We start from the raw sequence: 20,424 nt of genomic DNA on the forward strand, positions 1-20,424 counted from the left end.
TTCAACTGTGGTAGGATGATTTATTGTTTCATTAAGTGCAGCAAACTGACATGCACACTAAAAGGTTTTTTGCATACTACAGAGAAATTCAGACCATTTATATGCTCCACCTTTAAATATGATGAAGTATTCATATTTTTTCCAAGTCAGCAGTACCATAAAAAATGTCTTGATACAGTAAAAAAATCGTTGAATTAAAAAGGCACAAAGGTATAAAATAGAAAATCTTTATGAAACTACCAGTAGCATACGGCACAAATCCAGCAGACTTTAAAAAAGTGGTTCTCAAACTTTTCAGCGTTCGCCCCACCTTGACATTCATGACATTAAACAATCTCAAACTTAATATTTGTACAATGTAATGACATTGGTTAGTAGCTATATTTTTCTGAGATTTGAATTTGTGAAAAATGGATATATTTTATAAAATGACAAAACTGGAGGCCCCCGGTACCATCTCGTGCACCCCAGTTTGAAAACCACTGCTTTAAATGTTACCGGCCATCAAATATCAGCATCAATTCCCACACTACTTTAGTTTGGTTTATGCTGGTGGACAAAGAAAATCTGGCGGGTTAAGCAGCTAGTACATTACCATGATACAGACTCCACCGCACCAGCCTCTAAAACACATCATACACAGGTCTTAAATATAGCCACATGCCTAAAGTTACAGCACATCTTGCAACCAGGCGATTAAAAAAACCTCAGTAACATATTTACAATCCTCCAAATCAAGTCCATATGCAGTGCGCTCTTACAACATTTTATGCAACTTTCTGATTTAGGGCGAAATACTAACCTTGAAGTACGCACTGTAAATTAATGTGCTGTGAGAAATAAATTCAAACGAAAGCCTCCAAGCCTGCAAAACAACATCTGACTAATCGAACCTTACCGGCCAAACGAATGCGGGCGAGTTGGAATAAGCAACAGAATATCCACAACCATATTGAGCACAGTCTTGATTCTGATAACACTACATGGTTTTTACATTCAATAACGTATCAAGGCTTTGAAGACCTCGCCGAGGATCCAAAGAAAAGCTCGGGCGCATTACACGTCGTGCACATTTCTTCTCCAGTTCACGCTCAAAGTTCACCTACTGTATATACATAAAGTTTCTCTATTATGTGCTTTTAATTGAAGGCAAATGGAAGCGTCACAGGTTCGTGATTAAGCCTCGTAGTACTGTTTCTCCGTCCTCTTTGTGACCGTGGTGCCGGACACGACTCCCCTCTGCACCATCTCCACCTGCCGGGTGACGGTACTGCCCGATTGTGTGATCTGCCTGCTCGACATCATCATCATGCCCTCTAAACATAAAACAACACAAAGAAACATTAGAAACACATATAGTGCTTCACTGAAAAAAACCCTTCATCTACAAATAGTTTATCTTCTGTATAATTGTCTCTGCTCATTAAATTGGTTTAGAAGAAAGTATATTTTAACAATAAAATAAAATAACATGCATCACTTTTAAAGTTATATTAAAAATAAAGCTTAAATTCTCAGATGAATGACGGAGGTGTGTTGGTACCTGGCGTCATAAAGGGTTCTGTGAATGTGGTGTGTGTTGTCATTTCTGTCGGTAAGTTGAAGACTTCCCTCCTTGAAACCGACTGACTGCTGTACTGAGACATGGAGCCTGAGAAAAGAAAAAAATAATTTACTTCTTTAAAGATGATATGAAACATCAACATGTAACTTTTGTTTTGTGATGCATTTTTTAAGAAAACACATTTAGCATGGAATAATGCAGGGTTGGACTTTATTGATTAAAGGGGTCATATGATGCAATTTCATGTTTTCCTTTGGAGTGTTAAAAAAGCTGTTTGTGTATATAGAAGATATGTAAAGTCGCAAATATTAAAGTCTCAAACCCAAAGAGATATTAGGTGTGTTTGACTTTACGCTACACCGCAAGAACTGCACTGCAAAAAATGATTTTCAAGAAAAAAATTATTGGTATTTTTGTCTTGTTTTCAGGAGAAATATCAAAAAGATCTTAAATTAAGATGCTTTTTCTTGATGAGCAAAACGACCCAAGATTTTTTACTGAAAACAAGACAAAAATACTAAGAATTTTTTTTCTTGAAAATCCTATTTTGCAGTGTGACATCAAAGTATCTTGAGAGCGATATGAAAGCACAATTCTCCATGAGTTCTCGAATTGCTTTCGCATTAATTTGATGTCATCGCCTGTCACACTGCAAAAAAAATTTTTTCAAGACAAAACATTCTTAGTATTTTTGTCTTGTTTTTAGTAAAAATATCTAAAAATTCTTAAATTAAGATGCTTTTGCTTGATGAGCAAAACGACCCAAGAAAATAAGTCTTGGGTCAAAAATATCAAATTTAAGTGATTTTGTGCATAAAACAAGTAAAAAAATCTGCCAATGGGGTAAGCAATTTTTTCTTGAATTTTTCTTGAATTTAGTGTTTAAGAAAAATGTTCAAGATTTTTTTTGCTTTACCACAATGGCAGATGTTTTTGGGTGTTTTATGCACAAAATCACTTAAATTTGATATTTTTGGTCCAAAAACTAAACTTATTTTCCTAAGTCATTTTGCTCATCAAGAAAAAGCATCTTAATTTAAGAATTTTTAGATATTTTTTTACTGAAAACAAGACAATTATTATTTTTTTAAATCATTTTTTTGCAGTGTACACTGCAAAAATGTACTTTCTTACTTTGTATTTTTGTCTTGTTTTCAGTAAAATATTTTTAAAAAATTCTTACATCAAGATGTATTTTCTCGATGAGCAAAATGACCTAAGAAAATAAGTCTAGTTTTTAGACAAAAAATATGAAATGTAAGCGAATTTGTGTTTAAAACAAGCAAAAAAATTTCTTGAATTAAGTATTTATGAAAAAAGTAAACTTATTCAAAAAAAAGAAAAAATCTAATTCCATTGGCAGATTTTTTTGCTTGCTTTAAGCAATAATTTACTTCAAGTTTATATTTTTTGTCTAAAAACTAGACTTATTTTCCTAGGTCATTTTGCTCATCAAGAAAATACATCTTGATTGAAGAATTTTTAGATATTTTTACTGAAAACAAGACAAAGTAAGAAAGTCATTTTTTGCAGTGTAGTACTGTTGCCGCCTCCGCTATGTCGTGGAGACGCTGCACTTTTGAAGCTGATATTCCAAATATGGTAAGGGGCGTAACATTTCCATCACATGCTTGAGGTATTTTGCCAATCACAATGCATTGGATAGCTGGCCAATCAGGGCACATCGTGCTTTTGAGAATGATGAGCTTTGTAAAAATTGACACGTTTCAGCAAGGCGGGGCATATAATGAAAGAACATTAATAATGTACGATATCTGTCAAATAATGTTTTTTCCTAACTGTGTAAACACATTAAATTACAACAAAAACACAAAATAATGTTCTTTTTAGCAACATCATATGATCCTATTAAAGGTGGGGTGCATGATTTTTGAAAAACACTTTGGAACAGGGAGTCAGGCAGAGTACCAAAACACACTTGAAGCCAATCAGCAGCAAGGGGCATGTCTCCTAACTGACATTGTTGCCTGGGTTGCGTATATGTGGGGCGGGTCTAACAAAAGAAAGTCCAGATTCTATTGGGGTAGGGGCGTGGTTTTTTTAGGTGATTTCAAATGTCAACATTTCAGCTTTCAGAGATCATGCACCCCGCCTTTAAAGTTTAATTGGATCTTAAAAGTATGATACTATGATATACTTTGTTAATAAAACCAGTAAAAGTAAACATAGCTGGTGCATTTAAAAGTTTCAATTTTGATTTCATGTTGTCTTAAAAATTTTGAAAGGCTACTAAACTATCATATTCTCTGGTCTTCCATACTGTACCTCCATCTTGAGATTCAATGGTGATGATTCCCTCTCTCTCTGGTCCAAAGCCCTGCGTAGTCTGTGCTTGAACTTTGAATTTGTACGGCATGTTTTCTTTTAGGTCAGACACAGTCAATGATGTTGCAGCGTTGCCATTCACCTGGAACGACCGAAGATCTCCTGCAAAAGAAACCAAGGATGAAGTCTTAACAGGCGAGCTTTAGGAAAAACCACCTGAAAATCATTTCTTCAGTCATCTTACCTCCACCATGCAGTTGTTCACATGTGACCACATAGCCCAGAATGTCTCCGTTGGGTTTACGGGGTTTCTCCCAGCTCAGCTGAAGGGTGTCAGGACTTAAAGCCGAGAAGATCAGAGGTCCTGGAGCACTGGGTGTGCTGAGAGTAAATGGAGACCCTGTACACACGCATCCAATACAGTATATCCCATGAAACTTTGCAAGAGGATCTCATTTTAGTTAAAGGTTCTTTATGGAACCACACATCCAAAAATGCTCTTTAATGGCATAATTAGCACAAAAAAAATTATAATTTCATGAAGATGTGATCACCTGGCATTGGGCTAAGTGGACTCTTGGGGTCGACTGCAGATTCAATAGTAATGACTCCCTCTCTCTCAGGACCCCAGCCTTCCCGACTCTGAGCCTTCACTTTGAAGACGTAGGACTGGTTGGGCAGAAGATCCTGCACCACCACCGAGTTTTGAGCTGGATTCTTCACCTCAATACGTTTCATTTCACCTACAGAAGCATGGTTCAGACATAAAGGTGTTTTTGAGGTTGACACAACAGCAAGCTCTAGTGATTTAATTGCTGTCTGTTCGAACAGAGCGAATTTCAATCTACCCACCTCCATTGATCAGCTGATATAGGACGCAGTACCCCAGAACATCAGTCTCACAGTGGGGCTCCTGCCAGCTCACTTTAAGAGCCGTAGGTCCCAGAGCAGAAAACACCAGTCTGCTGGGAGTCTCAGGGACACCTGGGTTAAAGCGAGAGTCTGAGGAGGAAAGCAGTACAGATACGTCTTAAACCCCAGACCATACGAACTGACATTTTGCACCACCCAGAAAACATAAAGGCTTTGGCAGGAGCGCAAATAAAACTGTTCAAGTACGTTATTCAGGTCTGAGATGGTAGGAGTCAGATCTCAAGGTTTGATTGGTCGCAGTGTTGGGGAGTATCAAATGAATGCTACTTGAGAAATAAATAGCAACTTGGCATGAGAAGCTGGAGTTTCAAGTAGCATCCCCAACACTCATTCATGATTCACTCACCGTGGAGAACCATATCCAGGTTCTGCAGTGCATCGTTGATATCTTCAGATTGTGTACGAGCTCTGGAGCTCATGCTGTAGCTGGTTGATGTACTCTGGCTGAAGCTAGAGACCCCTGAGAGACAGCCAAGCCACGGCAGGGTGGAGCGGGAAAGGGTTGGCAGGCAGCCACCGCATGACGAGAAAACAGCAGATACGGTAGAAGTGAAGATAAAAGGAGAAGAAAATGGACAGCGGGATTGAAGCGAGATTTAGCCAAAAGCTGCACCTTGCAAGCTGTTACATCAAAGAAATTCAATTGTTTTGGTATGCACATAGATCTATCAAACTCACTTTACCTAAACTTTCCAAAAATCCACCAGTCAGGTTTCCCATGACGATTGAATCTCTCACGCCATCGTTGTCTGTATAATGCCGATTGTCGGAACGTTTCCTCATGGTCACCTCCTCTTTGAGGAGTCCACCATCAAATCTGTGAGATGTTGAGCCACCTGCGAAAAACAAATATGATAAATGATCTGAGATAATACATTGAATATCTTTCTCTAGGCACCTAATGTTGGGTTCACACCAGACGCGTTTAAGGCGTCAAATTCATGTCTACCGCGCATAGTTGGATGCTTGAACATTTTGAGTTTACTCGCTTCATTCGCGCATGAAATTCTAGTCATCGAGACATGGACGCGGAAATTTGCGTCATGGGAGGGGGTTTTGCGTCTCCACTCGCTTCCTGTAATCACGTCACTACTAGAGCAAGCTCCTGATTGGTTAACGCGGCGCGTTTTTCCACCAAAGTTTAAAATTTTCAACTCACGCTCAATTCGCGGAATGAGGCGGAATCGCGTCTACCACGCTACGATAAACGCCTCATTCGCGCCGCGAGACCTCCAGATGTGCGTCAACGCGTCTTTACATTGACTTAACATTGAAATCACTCGTGCTTGACCCCTCTACCACGGCTGGTGTGAACGCAGCATAAGAATCCCATACCTTTGCCGGAAATGTACGTAGTTGTGCTGGTGCTGAGATTGCCCACAAGAGGTTGGGGTGTGGAATGGCTGTATGTGGATGAAGAGCTGATGTTGCGGGAAAGGGAACTGCCTCCTCCGGGGAACAGGAAGTTCTGCTCCCATTTTCCATTGATAAGCTGTTCTGTAAGAAACAGACACAACATCGCTAAATTAGCATTTCAACACTAGACCATGAATTAGCACTCCAGTACAGCCTTTTGACGCCAGTCCAGAGAGGGAGCACCTCAACAGACCAAAACTGCTGTAGCCAAAAGAAAGCCTTTCTTTTCAAAAGAAACATGTTTTTGTTAGCAAGAATAGCAATGGAATTAGCAGGCTAATTCTTCCGCCCATTGCCGACTTGCCTAAATAGTACACCAACATTAAGCAGGGGCACTTGATGGCAAGCCAGTCAAGCAACTTTAACAGGACAGTATTGGGTTGACGTTGGATGTAGTTGGCATGCTGTCTGCCAGGGACAAGTCTTCACCTTGTGGCAGGGCATCTTTGTCTGGGCTCAGGCGTTCGGGGATGATGTCCGCAGGCAGTTTCCAGGACACTTTACGGAGATCCAGGTCCGAACCAACTAGCTGGACATGCTTCCAGCGAGAACCTTCGGTAAGCAAGCAAGGCATATAGGATACGTGCGGTGTCTGTGCTTAAATTCTGACAACATTTACGTTCCCAATGGTCTTTCTACTATAAAGCAGAAAGGAACGTAAGTCATATGCGGTTGGAACGACATGAGAATGAGTAAATATGACAGATTCGTGGATGAACTATCCTTTTGGAAACTTCTAAACAAAACAGGAAAGGAGAAAAGGAGTAGCTGATGTCTTTTGAGCCCATCCATGTTGCTAACATTATAAGCAAGACCTGGATCATTGTCCAGCCAAGGGTTGTAAGACCTTTATCATCTTCCCACACAACTGAATGAACACAATAACTTCAACTTTGATCAAAAAAGCCAAGTCACCCCATTCTAAATAAACCAAGGAAAAGTAAAGAAATTTGCTCCATTGTGTGTCTAATGTCTTCAATGCACAGGGTGATAGAAAGAGTCGACAGGAGCTGCATATAAATGATGTAAGGACATCATCATCCTTCAATGGGACAGATGAAGGCAGATTACGGCCATGACCAAAAGTTTTCCACAAGCATGATAAAGCTTTCAGATGCTTAAAACCATTCCACCTATGGCCTCAGGCATGCAATTACACACAAGCATTGACAAAAGCCTTTAAAAAAAGCATGTACAAAGCCTTTAAGCCTTGTTTGCGTTGATGCTAATGGTACTTAGCCACTGAGTTGACATGATTTTGTTAAGACACCCACCATCAGATAGATCGGTCACACTAGGCCTCTGGCTGCTGGTTGGAGATCGCAATACTTCATTACTGTACATCAGGTAGGAGTCATACTCATCGCCGGCTTCTGCATCCACGATGGGAATGTCTGGAATGATGGGAACTGCAAAAACAACAAACACCACAATCAATCAAGGTGTTACAAATGTTTAACTTCGAAACAGAGGCTTGCAACTTTGTTACACTGCAAAAAATTACTTTCTTACTTAGTATTTTTGTCTTGTTTTCAGTAGAAATATCAAAAAATTCTAAAAAAATCCATGTTTCTTTTTCTTTACCGAGCCCCTAAGGTGACTTCTAAAGTTTAGTTTCATGTGCTCACTTGAAACTTTTGCACGTTCACGTGAAACTTTCGCGCGGTCACGTGAAACTTTCGCGCGGTCACGTGAAACTTTCATGTGCTCACGCAAACCTTCATGTCCAGAATTTTTTTTTAAAGTTTCACATGTGCGCAAAAGTTTCACGTGTGCCCGCGATAGTTTCCTGTGCGCGTGCGATAGTTTCACGTGCGCACACGAAACTAAACTTTATTTAATTTTTGCTCCATGTCCCCCTAGCGGCTTCGTATTTCTTGATAAGCAAAATGACCTAAGAAAATAAGTCTTTAGACAAAAACATAAAATTTAAATGAATTTGTGTTTAAACCAACCAAAAACATCCTCCAATAGGGTAAGAAAAAAAATCTTGAAATAAGTTTCTTTTTTTAAACACTTAATTTTAAAAAAAATGTATCACCCCATTGGATATTTTTCCATGTTTCAAGCACAAATTCACTTAAATTGTATATTTCTGTCTAAAAACTAGAATTATTTTCTTAGGTCATTTTGCTCATCAAGAAAATATATCTTGATTTAAGAATTTTTTGATATTTCTACTGAAAACAAGACAAAAATTCTAAGTTAGAAAGTCAAAAAATGAGATGACCCAAGAAAATAAGTCTAGTTTTTAGACCAGAAATATCAAATTTATGTGATTTTGTGCATAAAACAAGCAAAAAAATCTGCCAATGGAGTAAGCAAAAAATCTTGAACAGTTTTCTTAAACACTAAATTCTAGAAAAATTTGCTTACCCCATTGGCAGATTTTTTTGCTTGTTTTATGCACAAAATCACGTAAATTTTATATTTTTGGTCTAGAAACTAGACTTATTTTCTTGGCTCATTTTGCTCATCAAGAAAAAGCATCTTAATTTAAGAATTTTTAGATATTTTTACTGAAAACAAGACAAAAATACTAAGAATTTTTTGCAGTATATACTGTAGGCTAGTGGTAAACCAATGATGCAAAAAGTTTAAAACAACTCATTAAACTTAAAAAAGCCAATCATACTGCAGAAGAACATTTCTGTGCAGATAAGCAGCAATGAGAAATGCATTTCACTATACTGCAAGCTATGTATCATTTGTTTACTTCCACAAATGGATTTCAAACTCATTTGAAAGTGATGGTGTCTGTATACAGTAAATCATACCCCAGACATGCTTTTTAAGTGGGTGTGGTTCTTTGGTGTGCACCCAGCTTCAGAAAACAACCTTCACACTACCCCATCAACTCAAACTTAGTCATTCGAGTGTGAAAGTGCTCACAACACATGTGAGCAATTAAACTTAACTAAAGCATCAGCTACGGTAGCATAGGCAAATTGAGCAACATGTCACTTTTGGGTTTCACAATATTTTGTTTCATAACAAAGATGTTATTACATCTATAAAATTCATAAACACTGTGTAAGATACACTGTACATATGGAGCTTCATTATTGTGCATTTCTGCTCATACTTATATATAAAAAAACAAGTCCACACACACAATACATGGGTAAGTGTAAAGAAATTTGTATAAAATAAAAAGTGCAAAAGTTATTATTCTTTAATATTGAATATTGTGTTAGTTTGTAAGATACTCACTTGACATGGGTCTGGCAGGCTGTGATGCCAGGTTGAGGGTGGCGTCTCTGTACGGACCCCAGCCCACCTTGTTGCGAGCGCGCACTTTGTAACAGTAAGTCTGAGAAGGCTGAAGGTTCTCGATGAGCATCATTCGCTTTTTAGGATTGTCAATATTCACCTTCTTAGCAGCTCCTTGAGGCTCTGAATGGAGGACAAATATTGAAATTTACATACAAATTTAAAAATATGTAAAAATGCATAAATTTAAATGTCTTCATGAAGAAAATTACCTAAAAAGTCTAAAAATGTAAGTGAATTAGTGCTTAAAACAAGCTAAATAATCTGCCAATGGGGTAAAAAAAAATTATTTTTTTCTTAAACACTTTAAAAGAAAAGTGAAATTTCCCCAATGTCAGATTTTTTTGCTTGTTTTAAGAACAAATTCACTTAAATTGTATATGTTCTGTCTAAAAACTAGACTGATTTTTTTTAGGTTATTTTGCTCATCAAGAAATACACACTGTGAAAAATGACTTTGTACTTTGTATTTGTCTTGTTTTCAGTAAAAATCTCTAAACAAAAAATGTTTTGATGAACAAAATGACCTAAGAAAATATGTCTAGTTTTTAGAAAAAAAATATGAAATTTAAGCAAATTTGTGCTTAAAACAATCTAAAAAAAAATCTGCAAATGGAATAAAAGAAATTGTATTTAATATTTTTATTTGAAAAAAGTAAACTTATTTCAAGAAAACATTTCTTATCCCATTGGCAGATTTTTTGCTTGTTTTAAGCACTACTTTGTTTATATTTTTTGTCTAAAAACTACGCATTTTCTTAGGTCATTTGGCTCATCAAGAAAATACATCTTAATTTAAGAATTTTTAGATATTTTTACTGAAAACAAGACAAAAATACTAAGAAAGAGAGGCATTTTTTGCAGTGCATCTTGATTTAATCATTTTTAGATATTTGTACTGAAAACAAGACAAAAGTCCTACGTAAAAAAGTACTTTTTTGCAGTGTACACATTTTCCAAAATATAATATGAATATCCAAATATTTCTAGAAAATGTTTACTTAAATTAAGATTCAGATAAAGTAATTTATGAACTCCATTTAATGACTGTAAACTCTTACTATTGTCCTCTGTGATGGGTGTGTAGATGACCTCATAGGCAGTAATGACACCATTAGTCTCTGCAGGCTCCGCCCAGCTAATTTGAGTGACAGTGGGGCTAATAACGTTGAAAGCCAGCCGACCAGGTTCACCGGGTACTGAAAGGGGTAAAGAAATGGAGATACCCATGTGTATGAGATCAATGATTGGCATTAAAGATTGTGGTAATAGACCACACAAGAAATGTCACAAAACATATTTTTTCTGATGGTTAAAAAGGTACGCTGGCACGTTTGGCTGCCCTCCTCTCTCCAATTTATCTCTATATAGACCTTGTGATTTCTAATGGTTCATTTGTGTCTCAGACTTTTCCGATTTTATTGACTTTTTTTTTTAAGTGTTGATTTTCTATCTGATGATCTGGATGATAACGTTTCTCTGCTGAATTCTGTTCTCCTGTCTGACCTAGACACACTGGCTCCCTTAAAATCATGATCTATTTCTTTTGCACGCTCTGCTCTTTGGTACAATGATGATTTGCGTACAATGAAGGCTTTTTAGCACCAAAATTGATAATATATGTAATCACATTGTTACAGCTTATTCTTCTGCTACCTCCGCCTTAAAAATGTCTGCATTTTCTGGCATCTCTCTTTCTGACTTTGTTGTTCATGACTCTCAGTCACTATGTAATATGGTTTCAAAACTGAAAGCCTCAACTTTCAGAGTTGATCCGATACCATCTTGTCTTTTTAAATCATGTTTTGAGTCCCTCTCTCCTGTTGTTTTGAGAATTATCAGTAACTCATTGTGCACCTGTGTTGTGCCAGCAGCACATAAAATTACTGCTGTCACCCCTGTACCAAAAACGAACAACATGAACTTTGATAATCCAAATAATTTTCGTCTCACCTCTTATCTTCCATTCCTCGCCAAAATTTTAGAACAAACTGGGGCTTCTCAACTGCTCTCTCATCTTTCTACTAATGATCTTTTTGAGCCACTTCAGTCTGGATTACGTAAACTCCACAGCACAGAAACAGCGTTAGTTAAGGTCAGTAATGACTTGTTAATTGGTTCTGATTCTGTCGGTTTATCTATACTGATTCTTCTTGATCTAAGTGCCGATTTTGACACTATAGATCGCTCAATTTGAATCACCTGGTTAGAGACTATCTTTGGAGTTTCTGATTCTGCATTAAAGTGGTTTAAGTCCTACCTCTCTGATCGTAAGCCATTTGTTGTGATGGATGACTGCAAGTCGGAGGTCGGTGTTGTGCAATCTGGTGTTCCTCAGGGATCAGTATTGGGCCCGTTACTTTTTAGTATTTACATTTTTCCATTTGGTCAGCTTTTCAGATAACTTGGTCTTATCTATCGCTTTTGTGTTGCTCGTGTTTTCAAAATATGTGTTTGTTTTGTTATGTTCACCATGTGCATCACGTGTTTTGTCAAAATAAGTGCCTGCTGCATACGCATCAAAATCGTTAATAACAAAAGAGACACTCACGTTCACAAAATACACACAAGACACTCACTTAACAGTAAACTCTGATTATGCATGAGATTATGCAATTATCTGCCAAACGCAAGCATCTCTTTTATCATAAACCCTTTAGATGTGTCTGCAGCAGGCACTTATTTTGACAAGACACGTGATGCACATAGGATCACTCGAAGCACAGAACACATATTTTGAAATTACGAACCACACACATGATGGGCTACATTCATCTTGTGACGAACTTCGCATCGTGCACACTCGAAAAAAGAAGTCACCGGCCGTCACTGGTCAATATGTATTATATGTATATGCGTATTGATTACTGTAATGCTTTGCTGGCTGGAGTTCCTAAAGCTACCCTAAGTAAATTACAGTTGGTACAAAATTCTGCTGCTAGAATTCTAGGACCAATGCAAGGGAGCACATTACACCTGTCCTGGGAAAATTGCACTGGCTTCCCGTTAGTTTTCGTATTGATTTTTAAAATTCTTATGCGACCTCACTTAAGTTATAAGGCCTTGAATAATTTGGCCCCAAAATATTTGTGTGAGCTGTTAACCCCCTACACTCCTACACGTGCTCTACACTCTTCTGAAGCTGGTCATTTAACTGTCCAAACAACACGGCTAAGAAACTATGGGGGATCTGGCTTTTTCTTTTTTGATGTGTATCTTTTAATTTAATCTTCTTATGTCAAGGCGCTATACAAAATAAAGTTTATTTTTATAAAACCATTTTATTATTCGTGGGTCTTTAAATAAGTATACAGTAAGTCGTATCAGACTTTTTAACTATCTTAACCAGCAAGCCCCTTGTTTAGCCAGCTTCATCAGAAAGACCACTAAAGCATTAAGTCAGTTTGAAAAAGTGATTCTTACTGGTCTTTTCCGCAGATAACACCGATCTTACCCCAGAACAAAGACGTGGGTGTTTCCCAAACGTCAAAAACAATACAAACAATGCACTGACAAAAGAAATAACGAGTTGAGTGACCGACATACCATCCTCAAGAGTCTTGCATGGGATTATATCGCTGTAATTGCCATCTCCATGTGCATTGTAGGCACATACGCGCATCTCATAATCACAGTATGGGTAGAGATTGGATAGCTCAGCATGAGGAGACTTTACTTCCATCATCTCAGCACTAGCCTCAGGATCACCATAAATCCAGTACTTCACCTAAAAACACATAAGTTTACATCTTAGACATGCACCACAGTCCAGTGAGTTTTGCGTCAATTTTTTTCTTTGCAGCTAGAAATACTAATCAGATATCTCAAAAATTAAAAAAGCCTGATCCAAGTTACAAGGTACCTCCACGGGTAATGACATCATGATTTCAACAATGCAGAGCATGACTCTTTACCTAAATGTCTGATGCAACCAATATTGTATCATGGTTCTGGCTTTTATTATAAAAGCAGTGCCCGAAAATCGTCCCCTTGGTAACTTCCAATAGCTGGGGATTATTTGGGGCGCTGCGTATTATCATTGCGCCTGCTGCAGCCATGGTACAGCAGCAACGGCTTTGATTATTACGCCAGAATGAGAGTATAGTTTTTAGTCATATCTGCCTAAAAAAAACTCAACTTTTAATTTTCCGTCGGTCTTAGTACACAATGTAACTACAGAAAAGACAAGTTTTAAATAGGAAAAATATCAAAAGTATTTGGGCATTTTAGAGTGCGATGCTAATGGTCTAATCAGATTCAATGGATTATGCTAAGCTATGCTAAAAGTGGTACCGCAAGACCCGGATATTGGCTGAATGGATTCCAAAACGGTAAAAATCAAATGTTTAACTCTAGGGTAGCTGGAAAATTAGCATATTTTCCAAAAAAGTGGATTGCCCATTTACTTAAATAAAAAAATAATACAAGCAAATCATAATACCTCTAATTCATAATGTATTATGAATAATGGCAGATTATGTTAGACTATGTGACCTACCCTGTAACCACTGGCATTTCCAGATGGGTTCCAGTTAAGTCGTATGTTTTTAGGGCCGGAGGGTACAGCTTTGATGTTGGTCGGGGAATATAGACGTCCTCCAGGAGACATTGCTGACTGACTGACCAGTTTTTGTGTACTGATGTCCTGACTTTTCCCATCTCCTAAAATCACAAAATGAAACGAAAATGCCACTGGGTCATTGAGTGTCACCCAACATCTACAGAATGCCATCAGTCACAAGGTTATACTTTCCCTGTGAACAATAATAAAACAAACTATTTTGCAGTTTGGTTTTGTTACAAACTGTTCAACATGAAATCATAAAGACATAATTGACATTATGTCTCCTCTTTCAACAACGTTCACCACAGTGGTCTTCCTCTCTCCAATGGATGCATTGGGGCTTGGGTCGTACAGCTCCAGTTGGAAGTTCTCGGGTACAACGGGTGATGGATATGCACGAGAGTCAATCACTATGTTCTTTTCAGTCTCGCCAGGGGCAAATTTGAGTGGACCAGAGAGATCGAAGCGTGTGGCTTTGTTTGTGCGCCAGTAAACGGTGGTAGGACCCTCCTGGTTTCGGGTACGTACCACAGGGATTGAGTAGACTGGGTCCATTGTGTTGAAGGTTTGAGTGCCTTTCTTAAACATCACAACGGCAGGTTCTGGAAGGAGACATAACACAATTTACAATAAGATAGAAGGAAAGACTGATGTAGTATTTCCATTTAGTGGTGTTCACAGGTCCATTTAAATTCGAAATCCTGAGGTCCAACCCGAGGTTCGGGTCTAACAGTTTCACGTGCGCCTCAGAGACAATATTAGTGGCATTGGGTCTCGGATAATTTAAAATGTGCATTCGAGGCGCCGTTCACATTTGGGTCCAGTCGGGTTAAAAAAATTGCAGCTGGGTCGGGTCGGACTCGGGTCTAATTTTCTCAGGTTTGTCTCGGGTGGAGTCTTTCTTTTAAAAAAAGTTATTTATGCACATTTCGGGTCAGGTTCATTTCTTTGGATCCGAGAAGACCTCTAATGTGAACTAAATTTGGTCACATGCAGTGATCTGTCTTAGCTGTGTAAATCTAGTTGTTTATTTAACACATTTTTTTAAAAATTGCCACTGGGTCAAAATTTAATACAATTTAAAAAAATTGCCACTGGGTCAAAATGTAATACATTTAAAAAAAATTGCCACTGGGTCAAAATTTAATATTTAAAATAATTGCCACTGGGTTAAAATGTAATACATTTTTAAAAATTGCCACTGGGTCAAAATGTACAATTAAAAAAAAAAAAAATGATACTGGGTCAAAATGTAATAAATAAATAAAAAATTGCCACTGGGTCAAAATGTAATAAATTTGTAAAAATTGCCACTGGATAAAAATTGGGTCCAGTCGGTTTAAAAAAATTGCAGCTGGGTCGGGTCGGACTCAGGGTCTAATTTTCTCAGGTTTGTCTCGGGTGGAGTCTTTCTTTAAAAAAAAGTTATTTATGCACATTTCGGGTCAGGTTCATTTCTTTGGATCCGAGAAGACCTCTGATGTGAACTAAATTTGGTCACATGCAGTGATCTGCCTTAGCTGTGTAAATATAGTGGTTTATTTAACAAATTAAAAAAAAATTGCCACTGGGTCAAAATTTTATACAATTTTAAAAAATTGCCACTGGGTCAAAATGTAATAAATTGAAAAAAAATTGCCACCGGGTCAAAATTTAATATTTAAAATAATTGCCACTGGGTTAAAATGTAATACATTTTTAAAAATTGACACTGGGTCAAAATTAAAAAAAAAAAAATTGCTACTGGGTCAAAATGTAATAAATAAATAAAAAATTGCCACTGGGTCAAAATGTAATACATTTTTAAAAATTGCCACTGGATAAAAATTGGGTCCAGTCGGGTTAAAAAAATTGCAGCTGGGTCGTGTCGGACTTGGGTCTAATTTTCTCAGGTTTGTCTCGGGTGGAGTCTTTCTTTTAAAAAAAGTTATTTATGCACATTTCGGGTCAGGTTCATTTCTTTGGATCCGAGAAGACCTCTAATGTGAACTAAATTTGGTCACATGCAGTGATCTGTCTTAGCTGTGTCAATCTAGTTGTTTATTTAACAAATTTAAAAAAAAATTGCCACTGGGTCAAAATGTAATACATTTAAAAAAAATTGCCACTGGGTCAAAATGTAAAAAAAAAATTGCCACTGGGTCAAAATGCAATAAATAAATAAAACGTTGCTACTGGGTCAAAATTTAATATTTAAAAAAATTGCCACTGGTTCAAACTGTAATAAATTTGTAAAAATTGCCACTGGACAAAATTTTTATACATTTAAAAAAATGCCACTGGGTCAAAATTTAATAAATTAAAACAAAATTGCCACTTGGTCAAAATTTAATACAATTAAAAAAATTGCCACTGGGACAAAATGTAATACATTTTAAAAATTGCCACTGGATAAAAATTGGGTCCAGTCGGGTTAAAAAATTGCAGCTCGGGTTTGTCTCGGATGGGTTCTTTCTTTAAAAAAAAATATGTATGCACATTTCGGCATTTTTTTTTTTTGATCCCAGAAGACCTCTGATGTGGACTAAATATGATCACATGCAGTGATCTGTCTTAGCTGTGTAAATTTAGCTGTTTATATTATGACCTGCTGCATTTGCACCAGTACCTGGTTTATCGGCAATGGTGATAGTGGTGCGTGGGTATCGGCCCAGTTTAGCGCCCTGCCGTGGATTACTCAGATCCATCACAAACTGTTTGACCTGTTTTTCCTCCAGCAAACCATCTCCCTCTCCAAGCTCCAAGAGCTTCACAGGAACTGACTTCTGCGTCTCACCAGGTCCATAACTTAGATCCCCATCAACTGTGATATAGTCCTGTGTACAAAGGTGAAATCATTTAAAAATTAGAGAATGACAATACAAAAGCAGCTTTGACTTCATTGTAAATTAATATCTATTTTAAACATTTGACAAACCTTACATCTTCAAAATATATTCTAGTCAACATTTGAAGTGGATCAAACCCTTTGATAAAAGTTGTCTTAAAACCAATACTCAAGAACTGTTCTTGTCTTAAGACAACTTTGATAAACTTTTTTGATCCACTTCAAATGTTGACTAGTGTATTATGCATACCACTTGCATGTTTTTTTTTTAAGGCAAACGTCAAGTTGTTTCAAGTTGCATGATTTGTTGATGATTATTAAAACCATACTGATCTTTTAAAAAATCATGTTAAAAGTTTTAGTAACTCTTATACGATGTCTTCATTATAAGTGACCCTGGACTGCAAAACAAATCTTAAGTTGCACGGATATATTTGAAGAGTTTGGTTCCAAAACGCAATAAATCCATTTTGACAAATTTTGGTAAAAACGTGTTTTCTATACCAAGAAAGTGACAAGATGAAAACAACTATTTTCTGTTACAAACTTTCACATAGCATCTTTAGGTTATAAAAACATAAAAAATTCAAATCCATAAGTTGATTTTCAAAGATTTATTATAAAAACGGATAATTTTTTCCACAAAATGCAATAAATCCATGACAAGTTTTTATTCAAAATGCTATAAATCTATTGAATCAATAGCCTATATAAATGTACATTCATCTTTGCCATGTTATATTCATTAAGTTGACTAGTTGTACACACTAATTAAAAATATAAACATTAATGTCATTAATCAAAACACTTACTTTGTCATATTAAGATCACTGTCATTGCGGTTACTTGACGTCCTCGCTTAACGTCTTTCACAGAGATCATCTGTAAAATGTTTTTGGTCCTGCTCGATTTTCGTTGACTTTGAGTAAAATTATGAAAAGTTTTTCATAAGATCCTCTGGGGTCAATGTGTTAGCATGAGAAGCTTGATGCTGTCGGGAGAACAAGCACCCGTCTCCCGAGTGCCTCTCAGGGAAAATATTAGATGCTGATGGCTTACGTTTCTTTCCCATCACAGAAAACCATCACAGGTTTAGCGATGCAATTAAAGTATTATTTTGTTTTGTTTGTTGATCACGAAGTACAAAGTAGATGAGGAAAACTAGGACTCCGTGGCCATGTTTGTTTACATTGCGTGACTGGTGGGCTGTAATATCAGAAATGGACTTATTGCGTTCTGTAAAAAAGGAGCAGTGGCGTTTGTCGCATTTTGGGAAAAAAGGGAGAAAAGATGACAGAATAACACGGCGGATATTGGATTTTGCGTAAAATTAAGAATTTACTTTTAACTACTGACCTGATATAATACTGATTTTGGCAGTAACTCATTTTTTTAAAAAATGGCATTTATCGTGTTTTGGAACCAAACTCTTCATTTGTAGCAATAACCGGAAAACATTGTCTGGGTCAAATTTATTCATTTTATACCAACAATCATTAGGATATTAAGTAAAGATCATGTTCCATGAAGATTTTTTGTAAATTTCCTACCATAAATATATCAAAACTTTATTTTTTTGAGTGGATGCAGTTGCTAAGGACTTCATTTGGCCAATTTTAAAGGTAATTTTCTCAATATTTTGATTTCTTTGCACCCTCAGATTCCAGATTTTCAAATGGTTGTATCAAATAGTTGTATGTAAGATGCATACATCTTAATTTAAAATGGACCCTTATGAAAGGTTTTGTGGTCCAGTGTCACATTTAAGTTTATTTTCAAAAGTATTATTTAATTGTGATAAAATTTCAATGACATTTGATGGTTCAGTGCCTATAGATAAAAAATACCCCTAAAGATAAGAAACTACCTCCAATGTGTATTTTACCTTCTTGTCTTTGGCAGTGAGGTCGCGGGTGCAGTATGTGACCTGTGTTCGCCCGTCCTCTATGATCTCACGGTTGATGGGAATGTTCGCCACGGCATCCTGCCTACTGAACGTGTATGCCGGCTGCAGGAAGGTGAAGATGCTCCGAGCTGTGGGGAACAAATAAAACATACAAACACACATACATGTTTTAATAAACAGTCCAGTAGTGAATAGTTAAAGCCACAATTTTACCAAAACAACCAAGTTTAGTCTTTAACCAAAATCATTTCTTACCATGCTCCTTAATAACGGTAATGTTGACGTGATCTTTGCCAATCTTTGCAATTCCAACTGGAACGTCTACGGCTTGCACGAGCAGCTCCTTCTTTTCATCGTCCTCATCTTTGATAAAGAGTGGAACCCGAACATCCACAGACTCCACGCCCTCCTGAAACTCAACAGCACCTGCCGCTTCTACAAGAGAGATGAAGTGATAAAAAAACATTAAATGTACATAATCCTAATATGGTACAATCTATCATTAACAAACAATAACTAAATATCTCTTATAAAATACTATAAACTTTTGCTGTGTTTCCTTGAATAAGTTGTCTGGCAGAGGGAGGGCGTGTACCTCTGTCAGTAGCTACGGTGTAATAGCCTGGAACCACTTTCAGGTCACGGAAGTTTCCAGCCTGAACTTGTTTATCTGTCAGTTTCACAATGTCAGGATAACTGGCCCGCGGGGCTGATAAAACCGTGTCGACTATCGTGTTGTTTTGTCTGTTGGTGAAAAAGAAGATTTTTATATTGTAGAGATGGCAGAGATTTTTCTTTCATATTTTAAAAGGTGAATCAACTTTCAAACGAATTCATCTGAATTTTACCCTAAAGCTAAATTTAAATAAATTGTTAAATTGTTAATTAATTGTTAACTTCTTACTTTAAGTAAAATATCATTATAATAGCACATGCTTCTTGGTTCAATATGCAGTACTGTATAAGACATAATGGATTTTAATGGCATTAATATGGTACAATCGCACAATCAACTTGAAGCTTCTGTACCTCTTTCCAGAATTTCTTTGTGTCCTGAAGAGAAAAAAAACAGTACATTATGCAACAAGTTTAAATCTAATACGTCTAAAATATTTAACCCCAAGGCATGTCCACAGTCATTGCTATGGATCTGTTAACACCTAAGATGCATTTTGGTTGATCGGATCATGATTGGACGACGCAAAATACAGGTGTACGTTCACTTTAAACAATATTTAGAGGTCGAAATCGCATTCATCTGGATTGCTTTGCGTTGTAGACGGTGTTCGAGCAGTTTACATCGGTCCTGCCTTCTAGCGTGAACCTACTGTTAAGCGCGATCTTTAGGCTATCATAGGCATAGGCTCTTTCATGTTTGTTTCATTTTGCAAGTGTGCGAAAGTTACGCGAGCTTATTTTATCAATTGCTGTGAAATATCAGAGAAACATACAAGTAGTTACAAACAACACAAGCGGCGGTACTCTGACATAATATTACTGCGCATCATCTTAACCCTTCTATTATGTTTGGGGTTAAATTGACCCCTCTGTTTTTTTTTCCTCGACTAAACAGCCCGGGGGTTTTTTTCTCCTAGGGGGTTTTTTACTCCGGGGAGGCAGCCTTCTTGGGCTTAACTTGGCTTCCTCTTCTAGAC

At 37.0% G+C, this 20,424-nt stretch overlaps 1 protein-coding gene across 1 annotated transcript in view; it reads right to left on the reverse strand.

Moving 5' to 3' along the window:
• itgb4 (integrin, beta 4) overlaps window positions 1-20,424 on the reverse strand; it is a 38,005-nt gene continuing 17,581 nt past the window's right edge. The window contains exons 23-43 of the mRNA XM_073868063.1: window positions 19,799-19,822; window positions 19,365-19,513; window positions 19,025-19,204; window positions 18,749-18,897; window positions 16,645-16,852; window positions 14,317-14,638; window positions 13,971-14,130; window positions 13,019-13,199; window positions 10,534-10,671; window positions 9,413-9,595; window positions 7,474-7,608; window positions 6,629-6,751; window positions 6,119-6,280; window positions 5,467-5,619; window positions 5,130-5,243; window positions 4,703-4,852; window positions 4,405-4,593; window positions 4,095-4,250; window positions 3,851-4,012; window positions 1,544-1,651; window positions 1-1,316 (exon numbers count right to left, since the gene is read on the reverse strand). Coding sequence (XP_073724164.1) covers window positions 1,177-1,316; window positions 1,544-1,651; window positions 3,851-4,012; window positions 4,095-4,250; window positions 4,405-4,593; window positions 4,703-4,852; window positions 5,130-5,243; window positions 5,467-5,619; window positions 6,119-6,280; window positions 6,629-6,751; window positions 7,474-7,608; window positions 9,413-9,595; window positions 10,534-10,671; window positions 13,019-13,199; window positions 13,971-14,130; window positions 14,317-14,638; window positions 16,645-16,852; window positions 18,749-18,897; window positions 19,025-19,204; window positions 19,365-19,513; window positions 19,799-19,822 — 3,286 coding nt within the window. The 3' untranslated portion in view covers window positions 1-1,176. The remainder of the gene's footprint in view (window positions 1,317-1,543; window positions 1,652-3,850; window positions 4,013-4,094; window positions 4,251-4,404; window positions 4,594-4,702; window positions 4,853-5,129; window positions 5,244-5,466; window positions 5,620-6,118; window positions 6,281-6,628; window positions 6,752-7,473; window positions 7,609-9,412; window positions 9,596-10,533; window positions 10,672-13,018; window positions 13,200-13,970; window positions 14,131-14,316; window positions 14,639-16,644; window positions 16,853-18,748; window positions 18,898-19,024; window positions 19,205-19,364; window positions 19,514-19,798; window positions 19,823-20,424) is intronic.

The sequence above is a fragment of the Misgurnus anguillicaudatus genome, chromosome 5, assembly GCF_027580225.2.
Source record: "Misgurnus anguillicaudatus chromosome 5, ASM2758022v2, whole genome shotgun sequence".
In the NCBI taxonomy this organism is placed as follows: Eukaryota; Metazoa; Chordata; class Actinopteri; order Cypriniformes; family Cobitidae; genus Misgurnus; species Misgurnus anguillicaudatus.